The sequence below is a fragment of the Molossus molossus genome, unplaced genomic scaffold (assembly GCF_014108415.1).
Source record: "Molossus molossus isolate mMolMol1 unplaced genomic scaffold, mMolMol1.p scaffold_m16_p_23, whole genome shotgun sequence".
NCBI classification, from domain to species: Eukaryota; Metazoa; Chordata; class Mammalia; order Chiroptera; family Molossidae; genus Molossus; species Molossus molossus.
Genome location: NW_023425359.1, coordinates 10802569 through 10822666, shown reverse-complemented (window position 1 = coordinate 10822666; position 20098 = coordinate 10802569). Strand labels below are relative to the sequence as shown.

General features: G+C 43.6%; 1 protein-coding gene across 1 annotated transcript in view; it reads right to left on the bottom strand.

The window, feature by feature from the left end:
* The window catches only part of SDCCAG8 (SHH signaling and ciliogenesis regulator SDCCAG8), a 143990-nt gene that overhangs the window by 71159 nt on the left and 52733 nt on the right, over nt 1–20098 (bottom strand). The window contains exons 10-12 of the mRNA XM_036277573.1: nt 16020–16172; nt 10055–10189; nt 6201–6317 (exon numbers count right to left, since the gene is read on the bottom strand). Coding sequence (XP_036133466.1) covers nt 6201–6317; nt 10055–10189; nt 16020–16172 — 405 coding nt within the window. The remainder of the gene's footprint in view (nt 1–6200; nt 6318–10054; nt 10190–16019; nt 16173–20098) is intronic.

The window sequence follows — 20098 nt, the reverse complement described above, 5'->3', positions numbered from 1 at the left end:
CTAGCCACTTTCACAGATACAAAGATATTTCTAGGATGTTTCCAGAATCAAATAGCAGACAGCGGGCCTCAGAGGTCTATTAGCGGGGTCATCAGGGAGCGCATATTCTTCTACTCTTTAAAACGAACATTTCGGGTATAAGAGTTCTCTGCTTTTTGTCACAACAATCCTTTTCGATCTCCCTACCGTCTGAAAGTTCCTATTTCAGGCTCTTGTGATTTCTAGTTCCTGTGATTAAATCACTTTGTTCTTTCCATGTTGAAGATCAAGAACAGGTGTGTAACTTTCCCCTTGAAAGAACCTGTCAAGGGCTGAAGACAGTCCCGTCTCCTCTAAGGAAACACGCACAGCTTGTCAACTTGCCTTTATTGCTTTTATTTCTCCGGCTTGAAATAGGACTTAGTTTTTGGACTTGCCGGGCTTCCTCTCGTCTTTGCCCAAAGCCAAACAATATAGATGCACTCTCTAATTAGTCCAGCCGAGCTTGGGAGGTCACTCCTGTGCAATACAGTGCATGTTCCATGTTAGTCTAAAAGTGCTGAGTCACACCGCTGTAGACAGGAACAAACCTCAAAGCCTTTTTTGCCTGAATTTTTCTAGCCAAAATTGTCTAATCTACTTCCTTTGTCTATGTGCTCTACCCTTAAATACCTGCGTTGGTGACCCCACTCAGTAATCCTGAACGTCAATGCTTCCTCCTCAGTAGTAGCCACAACTCCAAAATTGTAGCTTACACAATACCGGTGAGAAAGTCTTAGCTCTAATTTCTTTTTGCCAACCTAAAAACCAAACTGTAAACATATTTTTTCATACGGTTGTAGTCCCATGGAAGCCATCATCAAGCCACATGCCACTAGTCAGATAGTGACACTAACCAGGCGCTCGCCCACGTGGCAGTGCCACTGGATGATTGAGAGCCAGGGCCGTGGGTGTGTGCTGCACTGTAAGCACGCGGTCTTATCACTTGAGATCGATGCGTCTTCTAACTCCAAGCCCCGCGTTTTCAGAGGGCGAGGGCAGCTTTCCCAGCGGTATTTCCATACTCTAGGCGGCGGCTGGCAAATTTTTCTGGCAAGGGTCGGCGGTAACTATTTCCGTCTTTGTGGGTTAGTGGTCTCTGCAGCAACCCCTGTGTTGTGGCCGAGCAGCCACAGACAGTCCCCCACAGGCCCGGCTGGGTTCTAGTGCACCGCGATCTGGGCACCGCGATCTAGGGCACCGCGATCTGGGCACCGCGATCTAGGGCACCGCGATCTAGTGCACCGCGATCCAGGGCACCGCGATCCAGTGCACCGCGATCCAGGGCACCGCGATCTAGTGCACCGCGATCTAGTGCACCGCATCTAGGGCACCGCGATCCAGGGCACCGCGATCTAGTGCACCGCATCTAGGGCACCGCGATCCAGGGCACCGCGATCTAGTGCACCGCATCTAGGGCACCGCGATCCAGGGCACCGCGATCCAGGGCACCGCGATCCAGGGCACCGCGATCTAGTGCACCGCGATCCAGGGCACCGCGATCCAGGGCACCGCGATCCAGGGCACCGCGATCCAGGGCACCGCGATCCAGGGCACCGCGATCCAGGGCACCGCGATCCAGGGCACCGCGATCCAGGGCACCACGATCTGGGCACCGCGATCCAGGGCACCGCGATCCAGGGCACCGCGATCTGGGCACCGCGATCCGGGCACCGCGACCTGGGCACCGCGATCCAGGGCACCGCGATCTAGTGTACCGCGATCCAGGGCACCGCGATCCAGGGCACCGCGATCCAGGGCACCACGATCCAGGGCACCACGATCTGGGCACCGCGATCCAGGGCACCGCGATCCAGGGCACCGCGATCCAGGGCACCGCGATCTGGGCACCGCGATCCAGGGCACCGCGATCCAGGGCACCGCGATCCAGGGCACCGCGATCTAGGGCACCGCGATCCAGGGCACCGCGATCTAGGGCACCGCGATCCAGGGCACCGCGATCCCGGGCACCGCGATCCAGGGCACCGCGATCTAGTGCACCGCGATCTGGGCACCGCGATCTGGGCACCGCGATCTGGGCACCGTGATCCAGGGCACTGCGATCTAGTGCACCGTGATCTGGGCACCGCGAGTGGGCCAACCCAGGACTGCATGTCAGTGGACTGGTACACGTACAGCACAGCTCATCCGCCTGCCCCACGGCCACGAGGCCTCACGGGCACGTGAACAGTGCCTGACTGCATGCTCCGTGGTCTGAAGGATTTCATACTGGGACTTGGGTCTGTAAGTGAAGTCGGACGGAACCATCAATGTAGTCGGGCTCTGGGTGCCCTGTTTGTCCACGTCTCTCAGCAGCCTGGGCAAGTTCCCAAACACTTGTCCCCCCAGCTTCCTCTCCGGGCCCTGCCCTGTGCCTGACTCGGGCTGGCAGGTATTCTGCTGCAGGGCTGGATGTGAGGCCAGGGAAGGTTGAGTTGAGTGTGTACACTCCTGGCATCTCAGGGCAGGACACAGAGGGGACCATCCCTGTCCCAGGGTGGTTGCACCACAGGACACTCAGGAGACTCCGTGTGGAGCCCCTGGTCCCCCTGATCCAGGTATACCCAGGGTGTCCTCCTTGGAGGCTGCGGTCTCCAGGGCGCCGTGTGCCTGACGGCCACGGGATGGGAAGAAGGATTCCCTCACCCCAGAGGCCCAGCCACGGGAGACGTGTGTGGCCTGCGCTCTCCCAGGAGTGGCCCTGTGCTAGAGGGACCCGGACTTAAATAGCAAACAGGAAACACCATGACAGGTCGTGGGAGAGAGATGGCAGGAGAAAGGAAAACATTTCCTCGCGGTGTTTTCCTGCTTTTTGAACAAAGAGCCCTATATTTTCATTCTGCACGAGGCCCTGATCAAAGGTTAGGGTCTACACAGAGTCATCTGAGATTCATCTACCAAAATGGAAGCTGACAAAGAAAACTCCACTCATTTCGGAGTCAGCTAACCTTTGCAACACCAGGGTAATAACGGGACTTCCTGCGGCATTCCTAAATCTGAAGTACACGGCTCTGAAATTCATTATGTGTGATGACTTTCAGACTGCGGGGGGCTCCTTCCAGGGCACGTGACTGGCTGCTGCACGGCCCTCCGACAGCTTCCCACCAGACTGAGTCATGCTTCTTTCAAATAACGTCACCTTATAAATGTGAAGCACAAATAACTGCATGAAGTTTAATGAAATGATAGACAAAGGGAGTTGAAATTTTGTAATATGTCCCTTTATTTCCTATTAAAGAAGATAATACTATATAACATTCTAACACACCTACTTTCTTGATTTGAATAAACCAACTGTAAAACAAATACTGTTGAGATGGTAAAATAAATTTGAATATGGTTGGGGCATTACATAATATTACAGAATTACTGTTGATATTCAAATGACACATAATTCTGTCACATGCATGCAGAGGCACTGATGGGTGAAATGACGTCTGAGATCTGTCTTAAATGCTTCAGCAAAAGAAGAGGAAGAACCTGGAAGAAGAGAAAGAGGAAGACAGAGAAGAGAAGGTGGAGAAGACAACATTGCTAATGAAGACAGAGGAAGGAGAGAAAAAAATGCGAGACAGATGGAACAGGACTGGCAAAATGATGACCCTGATGATAACGTGGGATTCATTATAACATTCTCCTTATCCTCATATATGTTTTTAAATTCCCATAATGATGTGTGTGTGTGTGTGTGTGTGTGTGTGTGTGCCTGTTGCCTACAAAAATGTCCTAATGAAAATCAGATACAGATTTTTTTCATTGTCCTCCATGCCAAATGTCCTTTTTTTCTTCTTTTAATTTTTTCTGTTTAAGCAGCACCCTGTGAGGCTGCCAGGAGCTCTAGGCTGAAGAGTACAAAAGAGCTGATGGGAGGATAATCCATCCATGGACTCCTGACACAATATAAGAAAACAAACAAAAAGGAGAAGTGGGAGGAAGAGACTGCCATTGTTACTCTGCTAACCTTTCCTCCTAATTATGCCACAGTCAAGGCTCGGGTCACAAGGAAAATTATTTTGATGGTCAACCATTTGCCCTGGTTTGTATACATCAAAAACGCCCTTGTTCTCACCACATTCCAATCTCAGTTTCCCATCTACTTTAGAAAAGTACCAAGTGGTCAGATTAATAAAAATGTCAACGAAATGCCTATATTCCGAGGGACACCCTCGTGTGTACACCTAGAGATGGCCTTCTTGTTCCTCTGTATTGCACAGCATGTAACACTTAAAAAGTTAAACATACTTTATATTATTAGAGGTATTTCGGATAAATGCCCAACATGCCCAGCTGCTAAAAGTTAAATGTAAATTTCTCTCTCGAGTGCAGATGGTGGCCAAGCAGAGTGGCTCTTGGGTCTTACAGACAGAAGGTCAGGTCATGGCTGAAAGACCAGAGAACAATGGCTGCTTTGCTACCCCCGGTCATCCCGGGAAGGAGACACCACCACTCTCTTTTCTGAAACTGTCTGTTCAATACAAAACAGTGACAAAGACGACCTCTAAGATTTCCTCACATTCTGTCCAAGGAAAAATGGTAACAAGGACACCACGTCACAAACATCTTGTGACTATTCAGAGGTTCTATTCCTAACTCTCTGATCTCCTAAAAGGGCACATCTCTATCTAAAAATAACACTAAAAATCATTATGCAACTGTTACTGTTTCATTGTTTATCGGGAAATGTTTACAAATGAAAACTGCTCCCTTGAAAACCCTGCACCGTTAGCCTCCACACCATCGCCGGTTAATTAAAATGAGATATGATGCGGAAAGACTAATAGTACAAAAACTTATAGCATGCTTTTTATTCACCAGTGATATTATAATGTCATTGTTCCTGTAGTGTTTTCTCTCTCTCTCAAAGATTATAATGTCATTTTAAATAACTCAGAAACTCTTCCTTGCTATATTTTTCCAGTTAGTCCGAAACCTCAGGCTGGCAGATGCTACAGAGTAACACAAAAGGTCTGAGATGATGCTAGTGACTACACGATGCTCTAAAACAAAGTCATCCTGCACCAGCCAAGGAAAGTTGCGAGTTTTGTCTGGTAGTCCTAACCTGCTGTCCTGAGGAAAAGGATTTTCAATTCCATTATCAGGCACGCCCCCAGCTGGATGGAATAAAATAGTTCCCTTATTTGTACATGGCAATAATGAAGATTCTTCTGAAAATTTAAAACTCTGTAACATTTTGAATATAGTGGTACAAAAGCAGAATTTAAAAGCTTTTTATACTAAGCTTTATTATTTCTTTCATTTTTAATACTCTGCCCGACTGTGTTTGTGTCACAGAGAGTTGATCGGGTTGAAACGGAAAATATGTTAGAAAATACGATAAAAAGCTTTGAATTGGAAACATGTTTTTTAAATATTTACTTAGGGCTACCTACTCTTAAATTGCAGCAATTTCTTTAAAATATTAATACTAAGACCGCAGTCATGTTTTAATTGAATAGATTTATCAACCTGCTTTCCTTGAATAAAAAGAATAAAAGTCTTCAATGTTCTATATTGTAACATAAAAATAGAAAAGCAAAGTCAGCCTGTTAGAATTGCCTCTCTAAACTTTTTGTCCTTGTTGTCAATTAGAATTGGGGTATCTATATGATCTTAACAAAAATATAACTTCAAAAACATCTGCTCAAACTGAAATGGAAGTAAGCACAATTTTCCCCTAACATTTCTAATTTCACTGCATTCAGGCACCCTGAGCAAACGTATTCGTGGTTATCTTAGTTAAAACTGGTTTCACTCTGCCAACAATCAATTTGATTGACATATTTACATATCAACTCATCTCATCTTACAAATTTTAAACTTTTTCACTTAAAATTGGATTCAAGTTGGCATGTTTTGCGAACTTTATGTACGTATATTTTCGGTTCAAACTGTGCATTAGAACATTTTTTTAACTTTTGTAAGTAATAGATACACATAGCCAAATGTATATTTATGACCTGTCAGATTGGAATTTTATATGCATGCAGTTGTATTCTCACCATTTCATGTGAAAGGTGATAATTTTAGGCAACTATAAATGAAACTCTTTTAATAGCATAAACCGAATCATTCTATTAGTTAGAAAGAATATAATAGAAATAAATGACGTAGGAATAAAACCACATCAACTTCAGGCAGAACATTAGTTATGCCCTAAGAGCTGCACGCTTATCGTCTCTTACCTGATCTTTAATTTCAAGATCCCTTTTAGTTTTTGTCCTGTACTCTCTGTGCTCCTTTTCTGCCTCGTCCTTCTCCATTTTGGTTTTATTCAGTTGATAGCGCATTTCCCCACACACCTGTTAGATTATAAAAACTAGATTAATAGCTGCTGTACTCTACCAGGCAATGCCTGCAATTAAATCTTTTGCTGCCCCCTAGAGGTCATATAAATGAAATACAACAAAACTTTTCTAGGAAAGGCACTTGCTATTAAAATTTTCTATTGAATATAATATTCTGTTAAGATGTGCAGGCAATATCAGGTATTGTTGAGTTTAACAATGTCAAAATACAGATAAATAAATGCATAACTAAGGAATGTAAGTAATGTGTACATATGATTTATTATGTAAAATCATAGTTTCAATTGCATATTATCATAAAAATGCACTATCATCTCAATTTCAACTAGGTAGAATAATGAATTAAAATATTAAGCTATGTTATTCATTTAAACTGCTATGATTTAATAGTCACTATGTATTATAAAACTTTCCTTTAAAAATTTTATCAGTTATACTTTTACCTAATAAAATTTATAAAGAAATTTTTCCCTCTGCTAACAGACTATATCATGGTTATGTAGGTGTAACAGCCAGTATTTACTGCAAGTTTTGTAGACAATGTCCATATTATCATGCATGATACCGTATATTTAAATTAAGAATGATCATCTGGTAAAGGTCACAGGCTAGAACTAAGCACATTCTGCATTTGTAACTGTAGATTTAACATAAAAGAACACACAGTTAACTGAGATGATTCTAATGTATCATTAAATCATGAACACACACAGTATCTTAAAAGTGTTCTTTATACAATTGTTCTTTAATTTGTCATCTCTACAGACATATTTGGAAAATGCAATTAGCAGATAAATCTAAGTAAAAAAATATAAGCCTTTGGGATAACTGAGAACCCGTAGAGAGAGAAATTAATAAACAGTTCTGCTCAGTCAGCCTCTAATTTACAAAAACAAGTTTTCAAAAGCATGGACCATGCAATGGTTATACTTGCTTAAAACTTTTCAAATTTGTTATTTCTCCAAAAATGATGATTAGAACTTTGGAAATTAGTACCATCATTATCGAGGTACTAGAATCTTAGAAAACCTATATGCATTTCCTATGTTCAAATAAAAGATACTTTTTAAGTCTGGCCAGTGTGGCTCAGTGGTTGAGCGTTGACCCATGCACCAACAGGTCGCCAGTTCGATTCCTGGTCAGGACACATGCCCAGGTTGTGGGCCTGATCCCCAGTGAGGGATTTGCAGGAGGCGGCCAATTGATGTTCTCTCTCACTGATGTTTCTATTTCTCTCTCCCTCTCACTTCCTCTTTCTCTAAAATCAATAAAGGAAAAAAAAAACTTTAAAAAATAAACTAATGTGCTTAAAAGTCATACTAACAAGACAGAAGAAAAAGCCACTAATTTTTTCCCCACTGGTCCCCAAAAAGCTAGAAAGAGAATAAAATTACTAAAAATTCTATTTGAAATTCAAATGCTTTCAGTGTGTGTGAGAGCTGATCTTCCCCATTTCAAAAAAATAGTAATTTACAAAAAGTTATTCTTTTTTTAATATAATTATGTTTTTGTTATTTTTTAGAGAGAGAGGGGGAGGTAGAAACATGGATGTGAGAGAGATACATCGAATGGCTGCCTCCTGTACGCCCCCCACCTGGGATCGAGCCCACAACCCAGGCATGTGCCCTGACCAGGAATCAAACTGGGACCTCTCAGTCCATGGGACGATGCTCGATCCACTGAGCCACACTGGCTGGCCAAGAGTTATTCATTTTAAAGGTAGGTAAAAATTTAAAATTAACAATGGCAGAAAAAAATTAGGCCCTAATTTACTTACTTTCTTTGTTCTTAACTGTCTCAATCTATTTGATTTACATAAATGAATAAAATGAAAATATCCAACTTAATAATACCAGAAAATAATAACTATACAACCATGATGTTTAAAACCCAACACCAAACCCTGGCTGGTTTGGTTCAGTGGTTAGAGCGTCGGCCTGTGGACCAAAGGGTTGCAGGTTCAGTCCTCAGCCCTGGCTGGAGTCCTGTGGGAGGTAGCCAGTCGATGTGTCTCTCTCACATCGATGTTTCTCTCTCTCTCTCTCTCTCTCTCTCTCTCTCTCTCCCCCTTCCCCCTTCTACTCTATCTAAAAATCAATGGGAAAATATCCTCAGGTGAGGATTAACCAAAAATAAATAAATAAATAAACAAAAAACTGTGAACCACAACACCAACACAAAATCATTATATGTCATGAACGTCTAATCATTAGGTCTTACTGAAAATTATTTTAGCCCTTAATTTTATTTTCACAGTTCCCTTGCCTTACTACTTTTGGTTTAGCCTTTGCTAAGTTTCTCCATAACATTTAAATTCTATCTAAAATAAGCTGACACATTAAATTGGACTAGAATTATATTAACTCAAAGCCGGAAGCAACCTGCAGGTGCTCGTCTGATGCCCGAGTCCCTTTGGACAATTCTAAGGACAGATTATGCTCATTCTTTACGGTGTACATTTCAACAGAAAGTGCTCCCTATAATGAATGAACTGGCAACTCCTGCCGTAGCTTTCATCCACTGTCTGGGTTTACCTCTTCCATCCTCTGCATCAGTTCCTTCCCTCCACCCTTCCCTGCACACGGACACATCAATTATATTAGCAAACAAGACATCTTTAAAGTCTCCATTTGCTAGCTTGATTTTAGAAAGCCAATGGTAATTATATAAATTCAAGGAAGAAAAAGAAAAAATAGGCTCCCTTTTCTAATGTACGTTCAAGTTTATTTTAATTGCTAAATTATAAAGCAACAATGGCATTACAAGGGGTCACAATTTAGGAAAAGATGTTGAGAAGCAAAATTTAATATGAAAAAGGTATGCATTTTAAAATAATCTGTGTATGTATTGGTCAAAAATTAATTCATTTACTTTATTACATCATGCATGCCCATATTTAGTTTCTTAGTGTTAAAGCAATTGATTACTAAAATCTACACAGACTTCTAGTGTTTCTTAAATACATACCTTACATTGGTCAGTTAAGATCATTAAACATTTGAGTTCTAGATTCTCAAGTCTGTGATGCCCATACATCAAACACTGTGACTTTTAAAGTATAAATTTAAAGACCAATAAAATAATTAGCTGTAGTACTAGAATTTTTATTTTTGAGACCACGTCTGAAAAGAAATGGGAGGTGTAAGTTCTATGTTAAACACCGTTTTCGTGTTGTAAATATATGTCTTTTAGGGTTATTATGAAGAGCAAACCTACGCTATCTCTGACAAAAATTACTACTAATTAGCAAATGCAGAAATAGAAGTTTTATCAAATATTCAATAATCCAAGTAATACGGCTTGCTTATTTACAAGTCTGCCTCCGCCACTGAACTCTTTTTTTTTTTTCCAGATAGAGTGGGAGGGAGAGAGAGAGGGAGAGAAAAACATCGATGTGAAAGGGATACATTCGAGTGGCTGCCTCCCGCACACATGACCCAACCAGGGCCGGGGACAAACTGCAACCGAGGTACGTGCCCTTAGGAGGAACCAAACCCGGGTCTCTCTGGACTGCAGGCTGACGCTCTAACCGCTGAGCCAAACCGGCCAGGGCTCAGCCACTGAACTCTTAAGCTCTTAGAGAATATTACCTGTGTCTCATTCATTTTTGTAGGGTATTTGCACACCCAGCAAAGGGCCTGCTGATAGTAAGTACTCTAAGTGTACATTAGGAAAAAAATGTTTCAAAGAAAATATCTAAGTAATTACTAATCTAAACTCTTTCTCTGTACCTTTGTGACATCCATTTCCCGGGAAGCAAGCTGGTTTTGAACTTCTTCTAGTTGGTTAACGGCTGAAATCTTCTCTCTTGTAACCCTTTCCACCTGGCCCTCCAGTTGGGCAATGTTCTGAGACAGAGCCAACATCTGTAAGAGGAAATAAGAGTCCTAAATGATAGCATCATTTGACAAACTAAATATTTAAAATATGTTGAGTTCACAGAGCCTCGACCACAGAGCTCTCTGTAAGTCACTTCTCTGTGGACTGGGTGTGTCCATTTCTTTACCTCTTCAACTCATCAAGACTTACATATGTACTTTCATTTTGGAAAACGTATAACATGATGATAAAGCCAAAGTTTTGGCTGAAACTCTAAGGTGACAGATACCACACACCTATGTAAGTTATGGAAGAAACTGACATGACTCAATTTCAGAAGAGGGGTTAAGGAATCAGCAAACTCTTCAACCCTTCTCCCATACAGAGGACACAGCAGGATGGATTGGGAGAGTTGGACAGGTGGGCATCTTCGGAGAGAGCTACTGGTGGTCTACGAAACCTCCTCCTCTCTCCAACAGCACAAATGAGGAGCTCTCCCCACGCCCTAGCTAGCCTGTTCCTCTGGTAGGAGTCCACTCAGCCATTATCTCCCCTCCTCCAGGAGGGTTCTCTGACCCGCAGCTCCCAGCACCGAACAGAAGCCCCCCTGTATACTCAGGGCTGCTATTTGGCTCACGTGCACTGGGCCGTCATGCCTGCTGTTTGCCGCTGGCGTCCACTCCCACTGACTGCTGTCCCCGCTGTCCTGGTGCTTTACTGTTTCGACTATCTCCCTGGCATGTGCTCCCACAACCACCTCTGTCGGCCCCTCTCACACCCCAGCCCCACACATTTCCAGCACCGCGTTTCTGTTTCCAGCTGTCTGTTCCCTCATTAGCACGTTTGTGTTCCTCAAAGGCATGTTCTTCAAGACACACCAGATATTTGGTAAACATATGAATAGGTAGAACAAATGGCTTCTCTGGGGGACTCTATGGACAAGAGTTTCTTTGTTTTTCTTCTGTGTTAGAAATGCTTTCTAGATCTTAGATTTAACCTTCATAGTTTTGTTGTTTGCAATTACATTTTACTGTTCCCCAGGAAGTACAATTTGTCTAGGCTCTCAATTTCATATTTGTATTAGCAATTTTACAATGAAGAAGAAATGCTACCGTACCCCAGAGCAAAACATATAGGAGCATCTATCAGCTTTTAAACTGTTAAAACAAGGACTGATAACAAATTTGAAATAATAACATTTGAATTGTACCTTTGTATACTGACATGAATGTAAATTCAGTTTTACAACTAAAATCAATAACGAAAATTTTGTGATAAAAATCAAGATTGTTTTTGAAATATATAACCAAAGTTGACACATGAAAATAATGAGCCCTGTAGCTGTTTTCTAATTTAGACAGCAGATGCATTAACTTTTCTGGGGATCGTGGAGAATTGTCTATTTGACGTATGGTTGTTTGTCTGTCCTTCTTATCATCAAAAGATTGGCTGCAAATCAAATTTGTACATAAAATGACTTTTACTAATACCAAGCTACAAACCATCCTTATGCACATTACAATCTGAGCCTAAAATTAAAGGTCAAAAGAAGTTCAATGTAACGCATCAAAAATATTAATTTAATTTTCTTAATATAAACTCTCAAGCTCGTGAATATCCATTTTATGAATATGTCATGATAGCTTTTTTGAAACCATTTAGCAGCAACAAACTTTAATTACCAGCTACTGAAAAATCATATGTTACTTGTGTGGAGATATTTACAGTAAACACATTAACATTGTGCGGTTTTTGAAGTAACTATGAGAACGTATCGGAAGAACTGCTCATTGTCAGCACTGAGTCAGCTTCTATCATAAGGCATGTAACAAATCACACCCCTTCCCGCGATCACTCCCTCTGCCGCCCATCACTTCTTTCTGCCCATGACCTGTCTGCTCCCCCTGCTGCCCACTTCCCTCCCGTAGTCACACCTTCTTTTCCCCACGCCCACCATCTGGAAGTCAACATTACTCTGCAGGGGCTTCTCCATCCACATCTGTTGCAGACACATAAGTAGCACAGACAGCTGCAACACTGCTGGGTGTCCAGGGCGGTGACATCAGGCAAGTCCTTTAAACTTTGACAGGGGCAAGCAAGAGACAAGGACGCCCGGGCGGGGAGAGCTTGACAGAAATGTCTACCCTGCAGCAGCCCCCGGGTACTGCACACGGGAAAAGTGGTACTGTACTCCCTATCCCAGAGGCACAAGAAGGAAGGACTCTAGCAAAGGGCTATTTTACAGGAAACTCACCAAGGAAATGCTGAACCAGAGAGGGTGCTCGATGAATGATGATGGACGGACTCAACCAACAGACCCTAGGGCTCAGTGCAACCGAGACCATCACTAAAGACAACAAACAAACACAGCGAGTCCGTTCCGTGGGGGCGACTCAACCCCTGCCTAGGCAGAAGGCATCTGCTCACCTAGAGCTTCCCACACGAGTGGATTTTTTTTTAAAGGTGATAGAAAAAAGAAAGAAGGAAATAATAAAAAGAAAGAAAAAAAATCTAAAGTCTGGGAAAGCAGAAATGCTTGCTTCAGCTCTAGCTACAGAACATGTACACGATTGATGGGTCCGTCTCCCTGTTCGATTAACTTCCTGTGCCAGGCAGTGTGATGTACATTCTCTCTTAGCCCCTTGGAGAAAGAATTATATTGGATTAATTTTCAACCGAAAAAATGAGGTTCAGTAAATTAAGTAATTTGCCCAAGCTCATTCAGGCTAATAAATAAAAAGTGAAGCTGGGCTTTATATGCAAATCTGTCTGCTTTGACTCACATGAAGATCCAGGAAATCTATCTGATAGGACTTCTCTCCTTCTCTGGAGTAGGAATGATAATAGCCACAAGGTAAGATTTATGACATGTTCATTCTAAGTCAGGTATTGTAGCAGGTACTTTCCAAACATTATCTTATTTAATCCAACCAATCCCTCGAGTAGACCAACTCCATTATTTACTCATTTGTGATTTGGAGAGGTCCAACGAATCCTTCGAGGTCACAGAAAGGTCAATTTAGATTCAACCTCAAAGCCTTTTATTCCAAGGCCACTCTCTGCCCTTTGCTGGTGACAGCACTGGGCGCTGGGACCGCTGCGGGCTTTTATTTATACACCTGTATGTAGGGCAGGGCCTGGAGATCAAATGACAACCAAGACTTACTGGGGGCAAAACAGATGACTCAGACCCAGGCACGTATTGTGTGTCTGTTGTCACCTTCGCTTGTGAAATAGCTGCCAGTACAAAGAGGTCCTGTTCCCCGAGAAAGCACCTGGAACAGTGCCTGGCGCAGCGCAGCCGGGCTTTGTCCTTCCTACCAGGAGTCCCCATCGAGATGTTTTTGTGCAGCGCAACTATTCAGCAAGGTGAGAGTTTCCACCAAGCAACCCAGCGAGGAAAACTCGAGGTGTGAACAATAGCTGGTCTTTGTGGCGACCACTCTGTCTCACACACAGCCGGCAGTTCACGGTCTCCCTCCCCCCAGCTCACTCATGCTGGTCGCGGCCAGTATTCCTGCCCACACCCTGCCTTTCTAACCCCCTGTTCTCTGAGGCTCAGTTAGCTGCCACCTTCTCCACGAAGCTCCTGTGATCTCTTGCACACGGGGATCTGTCTGGTGCTCTGAGCGCTGAGCATTTTCTCCATACCTTTCCGATGACTTGGGCCTTTTGGCTGCCTCTTGTATTACATTCATTCAACAAAAATACACTGAGCACAGTATGTGAGAGGAAGGTCCCAATCACGGGACTCGCAGCACATCAGGGGCTCGCAGTAAGTTAGGGGAGACGAACAATCCAACAAGAACTTGCAATACACTGAGGTCTGGGAGCCCACGGAGGGGCTCCCCCTTCACCACGGAGAGGCTGTGCGCAGAGTGGCATCAGAAGAGCTTGGAAGATCCAGCAGAGGGGGCAGAGGAGATTCCTCTCGGCAGGGGGCAAAGCAAAAGCAACACCCTAGAATAAAAAAGCAGCGTGGCAGGTTGGCACCATGCATGTTCCAGGAAGGTCAGGAGGGCGGTGATGCTAGAACGGAAGGTGAGGGGAGATGAGACGGGGACCCCCAGAGGGGAAGGAAAATGTAGAGTCTCTCTGCCATGCTAAAGGGTCCTAAATGTTAGCCAGAGGGCTGCAGGGAGCCAAGACAGAATTTTAAAGCAAGAGGCAAGAGACTGACATACTGAGATGTTCATGCTGGAAAGATCATCCCGGCTGTGGTGGAGACAGCAGTCGAGAAGGAGGTGAGACTGGAAGTGGGACGGGCACTCAGGCTGTGACATCGTCAGAAGGAGAGCCCTGGGCAGCAGTGGGCAGTGGGATCATCGGAGGGAGAGCCCTGGGCGGCAGTGGGCTGTGGGATCATCGGAGGGAGAGCTCTGGGCGGCAGTGGGCTGTGGCATCATCGGAGGGAGAGCCCTGGGCGGCAGTGGGCTGTGGCATCATCGGAGGGAGAGCCCTGGGCGGCAGTGGGCTGTGGGATCATCGGAGGGAGAGTTCTGGGTGGCAGTGGGCTGTGGGATCATCGGAGGGAGAGCTCTGGGTGGCAGTGGGCTGTGGGATCATCGGAAGGAGAGCCCTGGGCGGCAGTGGGCTGTGGCATCATCGGAGGGAGAGTTCTGGGTGGCAGTGGGCTGTGGGATCATCGGAGGGAGAGTTCTGGGTGGCAGTGGGCAGTGGGATCATCGGAGGGAGAGTTCTGGGTGGCAGTGGGCTGTGGGATCATCAGAGGGAGAGTTCTGGGTGGCAGTGGGCTGTGGGATCATCGGAGGGAGAGCCCTGGGTGGCAGTGGGCTGTGGCATCATTGCAGGGAGAGTTCTGGGCGGCAGTGGGCTATGGGATCACTGGAGGGAGAGCCCTGGACGGCAGTGGGCTGTGGGATCATCGGAGGGAGAGCCCTGGGCGGCAGTGGGCTGTGGGATCATTGGAGGGAGAGCCCTGGGTGGCAGTGGGCTGTGGCATCATCGGAGGGAGAGCTCTGGGCAGCAGTTGGCTGGAGAGATGAGCAACCTACAACTTCTGGGGACCCGAGTCTCTAAAAATCGGTGATGTGATGACGTGTAGGGTTAGGGAAGGGAGGGGACAGAGATGACAGAAAGATTCTGGGCAACTAGATGGAGGTGTTTCCACAGGGAGAGAGAAGGGAAGGAGGCTGGTTTGGGAGCTCAGCAGAGCTGAAGGTTTAGAAATCAACCCCACGGACACGGGACCAAAGCCACCAGTGCTAAGATGACCTAGACCTACAGCTGTCTGCATTCTAGGTCCCTTCCTAAGCATCTTTCTGAATCTGTCACCTGTCCCAAGGCACTTTAACTCAGAACGACCTCAAAGACACACATCACCGTTCTCTCAAAGCAGGAGAACAGATTCAACGAAAACAAGGAGAGAAAGAAAAACTCTTAGGGAGACTAAGAACTAACAAACATTCACTGAAAGAGCACAGGCAGGTCTTCATTGCATTTCGCTGTGGGCACAGCAGCATCACGACACTGCCTAACGGGAAGCCATCGGTGGCTGTCCACCACTGTGGATGACAGGTCAAGCCCTTCACGGGGATACTAAGGCCCTTCCTGGTGCCGTCCCTGCACCCTTCTCCAAACCCATCCTCCACACTCTGCCCCTCACTCCCTGGGCTCCGGCCCTGGGGGCCCTCAAACTGATGACGAATCAAATGGATCATCCTGTTCGCCAAGGTCAGAGAGAATGTAACATGGGAAGCGCATGAATGAGAGACAGTTTTGAGGAACTCTTACGTTACAAGAAATCTGACTCCCTGTGGGATTTTAAAATGGAAAGTTCATTCAAGAATTGCAGCCTTCAGAACCATGCCTGACACCACCACACACTCCTGCGACGCAGACCACGACCCTGAGTACCTTGGAAGTCAGGTCCTCCTTTTCTTTGCTTAGTTCTCGCCTCATCGCCTCCCTGTCCAAGGCCCTTCTCTCCTGCTGGGCCGCCAGCTCCTTGTCCAGCCGCTCCGCCTGCCGCTCCAGCTCGCTCCTGAGCTGCTCACACTGGATCAGAGCCTGCGAAGAGACGGAGGGGGCGGGAGCTTAGAATTTGGAAAAACCGGGCGGAAATGAGACAATTAAGCTCTCTTTTTAATTTAAAATACTTAAAACACACTATACAATTAGAATTTTTTTTTTTTGCATTTGTACCATTGTGTGTTTTTATTTATTTTTGTTACAGGTGTTTCTCCTCCCCTCCCCCCATGGACACCCTGCTCCCTGCCCCGGTTGCCCCTTTCACAGTACTGTTGTCTGTGTCCGTGGGTTGTGCATATATGCATATGAGTTCCCACCCTCCCCACAATTAGAACGTTTTTATATTGTTTGATAAAACCACTTACTGACATAACAGTATTCAAACCTTGCATTTATTCTCACATTTCAGTTCTCACAATGAAGGCTACATTAACTTATCAAGTAACAGAATTCAAGTGATGGGCTGCGATAAGGCCCCTGATGAGTAAGAAGCCTGAGAAAGGAGATCAGAAAATTAAATGTTCTAGAACTTTCAGTTATAGGTCATGTTTATAGTACAGGACACGTGTAAGTATCTAACTTAACTGATTTTTATTTGCTCCTCGTTAAAGTTATTTGAATACTTTAAATGACAAACATGAACATTTAAAAACGAGATGTTAAATTTATCATTACATACAAGCATCCGTTTTTTTAAACATTATATAAATAATCAAGTTTCTTCAAATATAACTAAGGTAAGATTTGGTTTACTCCCTTACACATATAACTACAGTAAAAATTAGTAATCAAAAGTTAAAATAAGGCTCAAAGCAGCATTTACTACTTCGTTTTATTACATGAGAATTGTCATCTTCCATTTCTAGTTATTTAAAAATCCATTAAGTGTCCATTAGTCTAAATTTCCCACTCTGCAATTCCAGAAGTAAAAACTATAACCTCCTCTTGGCCATATTCATAATATGTTTATATATAATACCCAATAATAAACGGTGACTTCAAAGTCCCAATAAAAAAAAAATCCCAATGAAATTAGGTTGCTTCACATGGAAAATCGGAGCCATTCTAAGTGTCTTCGTCTTATTCCAGGGGCCCTTACTTACAACATCCACCCTCTATTTCCCTGGAAGACAGAGACCCAGGCGTCACGTGACTCACACACTGCATGACTGCACATTTCAGTCCGTTTGTGGTTAATGGACACAGACGCTCTCGGTGAGCTCTGCCTTAAGTTGTACATACATACAACTCCGCCTCCTCTGGGGAAAGCTACAATAAATACAGACAGTAAATATCTAGGATATGTGAGCTTTCTGTCCTCATCTGGAAGGTATTCAACTACAGTTTCTTTCAAACTCTTCTGGAAAGTTCTGTACTCCTATATAGAATGTGAGGTTAAAGTTAAATGGTTTCAGATTAACTGATAAGTAAATATAGTTACTAAAAAATGATTATCCTAGAAAACTAGTCCCAAGTTCAATTCTAGTTGAGAATGTTTTTAAAAGAAAATTTTAAATTAGGTTTTAAGGGAAAAAAAGAAGTACAGTTTTTTTAAAATGTAAGCCCCTGTAACTTGCGATATTATGAATTAGAGACTTCTGTAATTCCGAATACAATTACTCTTGTGAAAAATATTTTGTATAAGCATAATAAAAATGCTTATAACTTTTGTTAATGTAATGAATAGTACTGGTATGAAAGAATAAAATTGCTATTGAATATGAACCTATTTCAGATCAGAAGGTTTTTTTCTTTATTGATTTTAGAGAGAGGGGAAGGGAGAGGGAGAGAGAAACATCAATGAGAGACAACATCAAGTGGTCCCCTCCTGCATGCCCCCCACTGGGGATCAGGCCCGCAACCTGGGCATGTGCCCTGACTGGGAATCAAACCAGCGGCCTCTTGGTGTATGGGTCGACGCTCAACCACTGAGCCACACCAGCCGAGCGAATCAGGTTTTTAATTGAACAAAAACTCAAGTGTAGAAACAGTGCAAGGGACAGTCAAAGATGGGAAAATCAAGCAGACGTGAAGAGCAAAAGAATTCAACAAATTCAATCAGCCCAGAAACAAGGATAGTGAAGGATCCAGACAGAATCAGAGACCTAATGCCAAGGGAAGATGAAACAAAGCAAAAACTATACAGCAAGGAGCTGTAAATCACTTAAACAAAACCATTGCGGAGGCCTGGTGGTGAGGTTGGCCTTCTCAGTATTCAGACTGGCCACCAGTGAAGAGACACCGAGTTAAAATATTACATTAAAAACTGCTTATCGATGACTCTTGGTGTGTGACCAATGATTCCATATTATAACATAGCATTTACTTGCATTTGTTTTGATTTTAATATATATGCTAGATCACAATGAAAAAAATACTAAGGCTTAGTAACAGTTGGAATTAGGAAAGTGATTCAATCTTTTTAAAGATATCTCTCTTACAATAGACATCACATACAAGAAAGGTTTGGTTCTAGTAAATAAATATTTATAGTCCTGGGTGGTTGGGCAACGTCCCATGTACTGAAAGGTTGCCGGTTCGATTCCCAGTCAGGGCACATGCCCAGGTTTCAGCTTGATCCCCGGTAGGGGGCGTGCAGGGTCCGTTTCATGCTCACATCTATGTTTCTCTTTCTCCCTCTCCCTTTCTCTCTCTCTGAAAATCAATTTAAAAAAAATTAAAAGTAAATAAATACATATTTATTCACACTTTTCATTAAAGCTTATGCTTTTAATTCTAGAGTCCTGCTCCTGGTTTTCAGAATCCTAGCCGATTCAGTACACCCTAGCTATACTCATCCAGCCATTCAGTACAGCGTAACTGAGTTCTCGAAGGCTAGGCAGAAAACAGTCCATCAGGGTTGGCGGACAGGTCTTCGTCGGTGACCAGGTTCATGTCGGGCCTGCAGCTGCCATTTCTCCCAGCGGTTGCCAAGGTGACGCCTTCTCCCTTTCCCTGAGCACAAGCCCTGGAAGTGGAGGAGTAGCTGCAGGTCCTGAGGAACTGGGACATTATACTTCCCCCTCCCAGCAGACTCACCCTCAAGGACCTTTTCTCTCCCGGGAAATTTCCTTCCCTGTGGTCATTCTATGTGGTCATTTTTGCTATTTCCAGTCCTGGTTTATGAAACCAAAGAGTATGCACTACTATCTTAATGGGGTCAAAACATTTTCTAGAAGAAATGCATATATAGTCAACTCAATTTGTAAAATAGGAAACCTATTAATATACAAAAGTCCTTTCCACCTGCCAGGGTTAGGTTCCTGGAAATCCTTGTGATAGAACTTGTAATTACAGAATTAAAGGTCTTATGAGAAATACATTTTCCACGCTTAATGAGTGTAAACTTTAAAACGTATGAAAATATTTTTATTTTTATGAAATAAATCCTACAGAATAAAAATTGGAACCAACACGCTTTTAAGCATTTAGCTTATGAATAGCATAAACTATTGATATTTAATGTATAAACTCTTGTTTACCAGAAATCTATTAGCCAGTCTTATCTCTCTCTCCCATTTTCAAGATATTTATAGTTTGTTTTTGTTTTGTGGCAGATAACGTACATATCAAGAAGCAGTATTTTCATGCCTGTGATTGCAATCAAGGTTTTAATTTTTAAAAAAAATTCAGGTTCCTCATTATTGCCTTTCTGATTCTGCTATAGTCCAGGAAAGGAATAATTTGAATCCTTGAAAAGGAGAAAAATAGGTTTGGGGGCATTTATTCAACCTACTGGGTTGCTATTTTTGAAAAAAAAAATCTTTCTTGGCAAGATATGTTAATGGTAAGTAACTTCATGCCAAAGCCAACAACTTCCCTTGAAGAAGAAACAGGCATTGCTATGGCCACGTTAATAACCTTTTCACGCTGTACCTTTACCAAGGTATCACTGAGAAGCCTCTACTTTTTCACCCTCATCTGTCCCTAGGTTAATTTATTCCCTCTTTTAAGATGATTCCCAT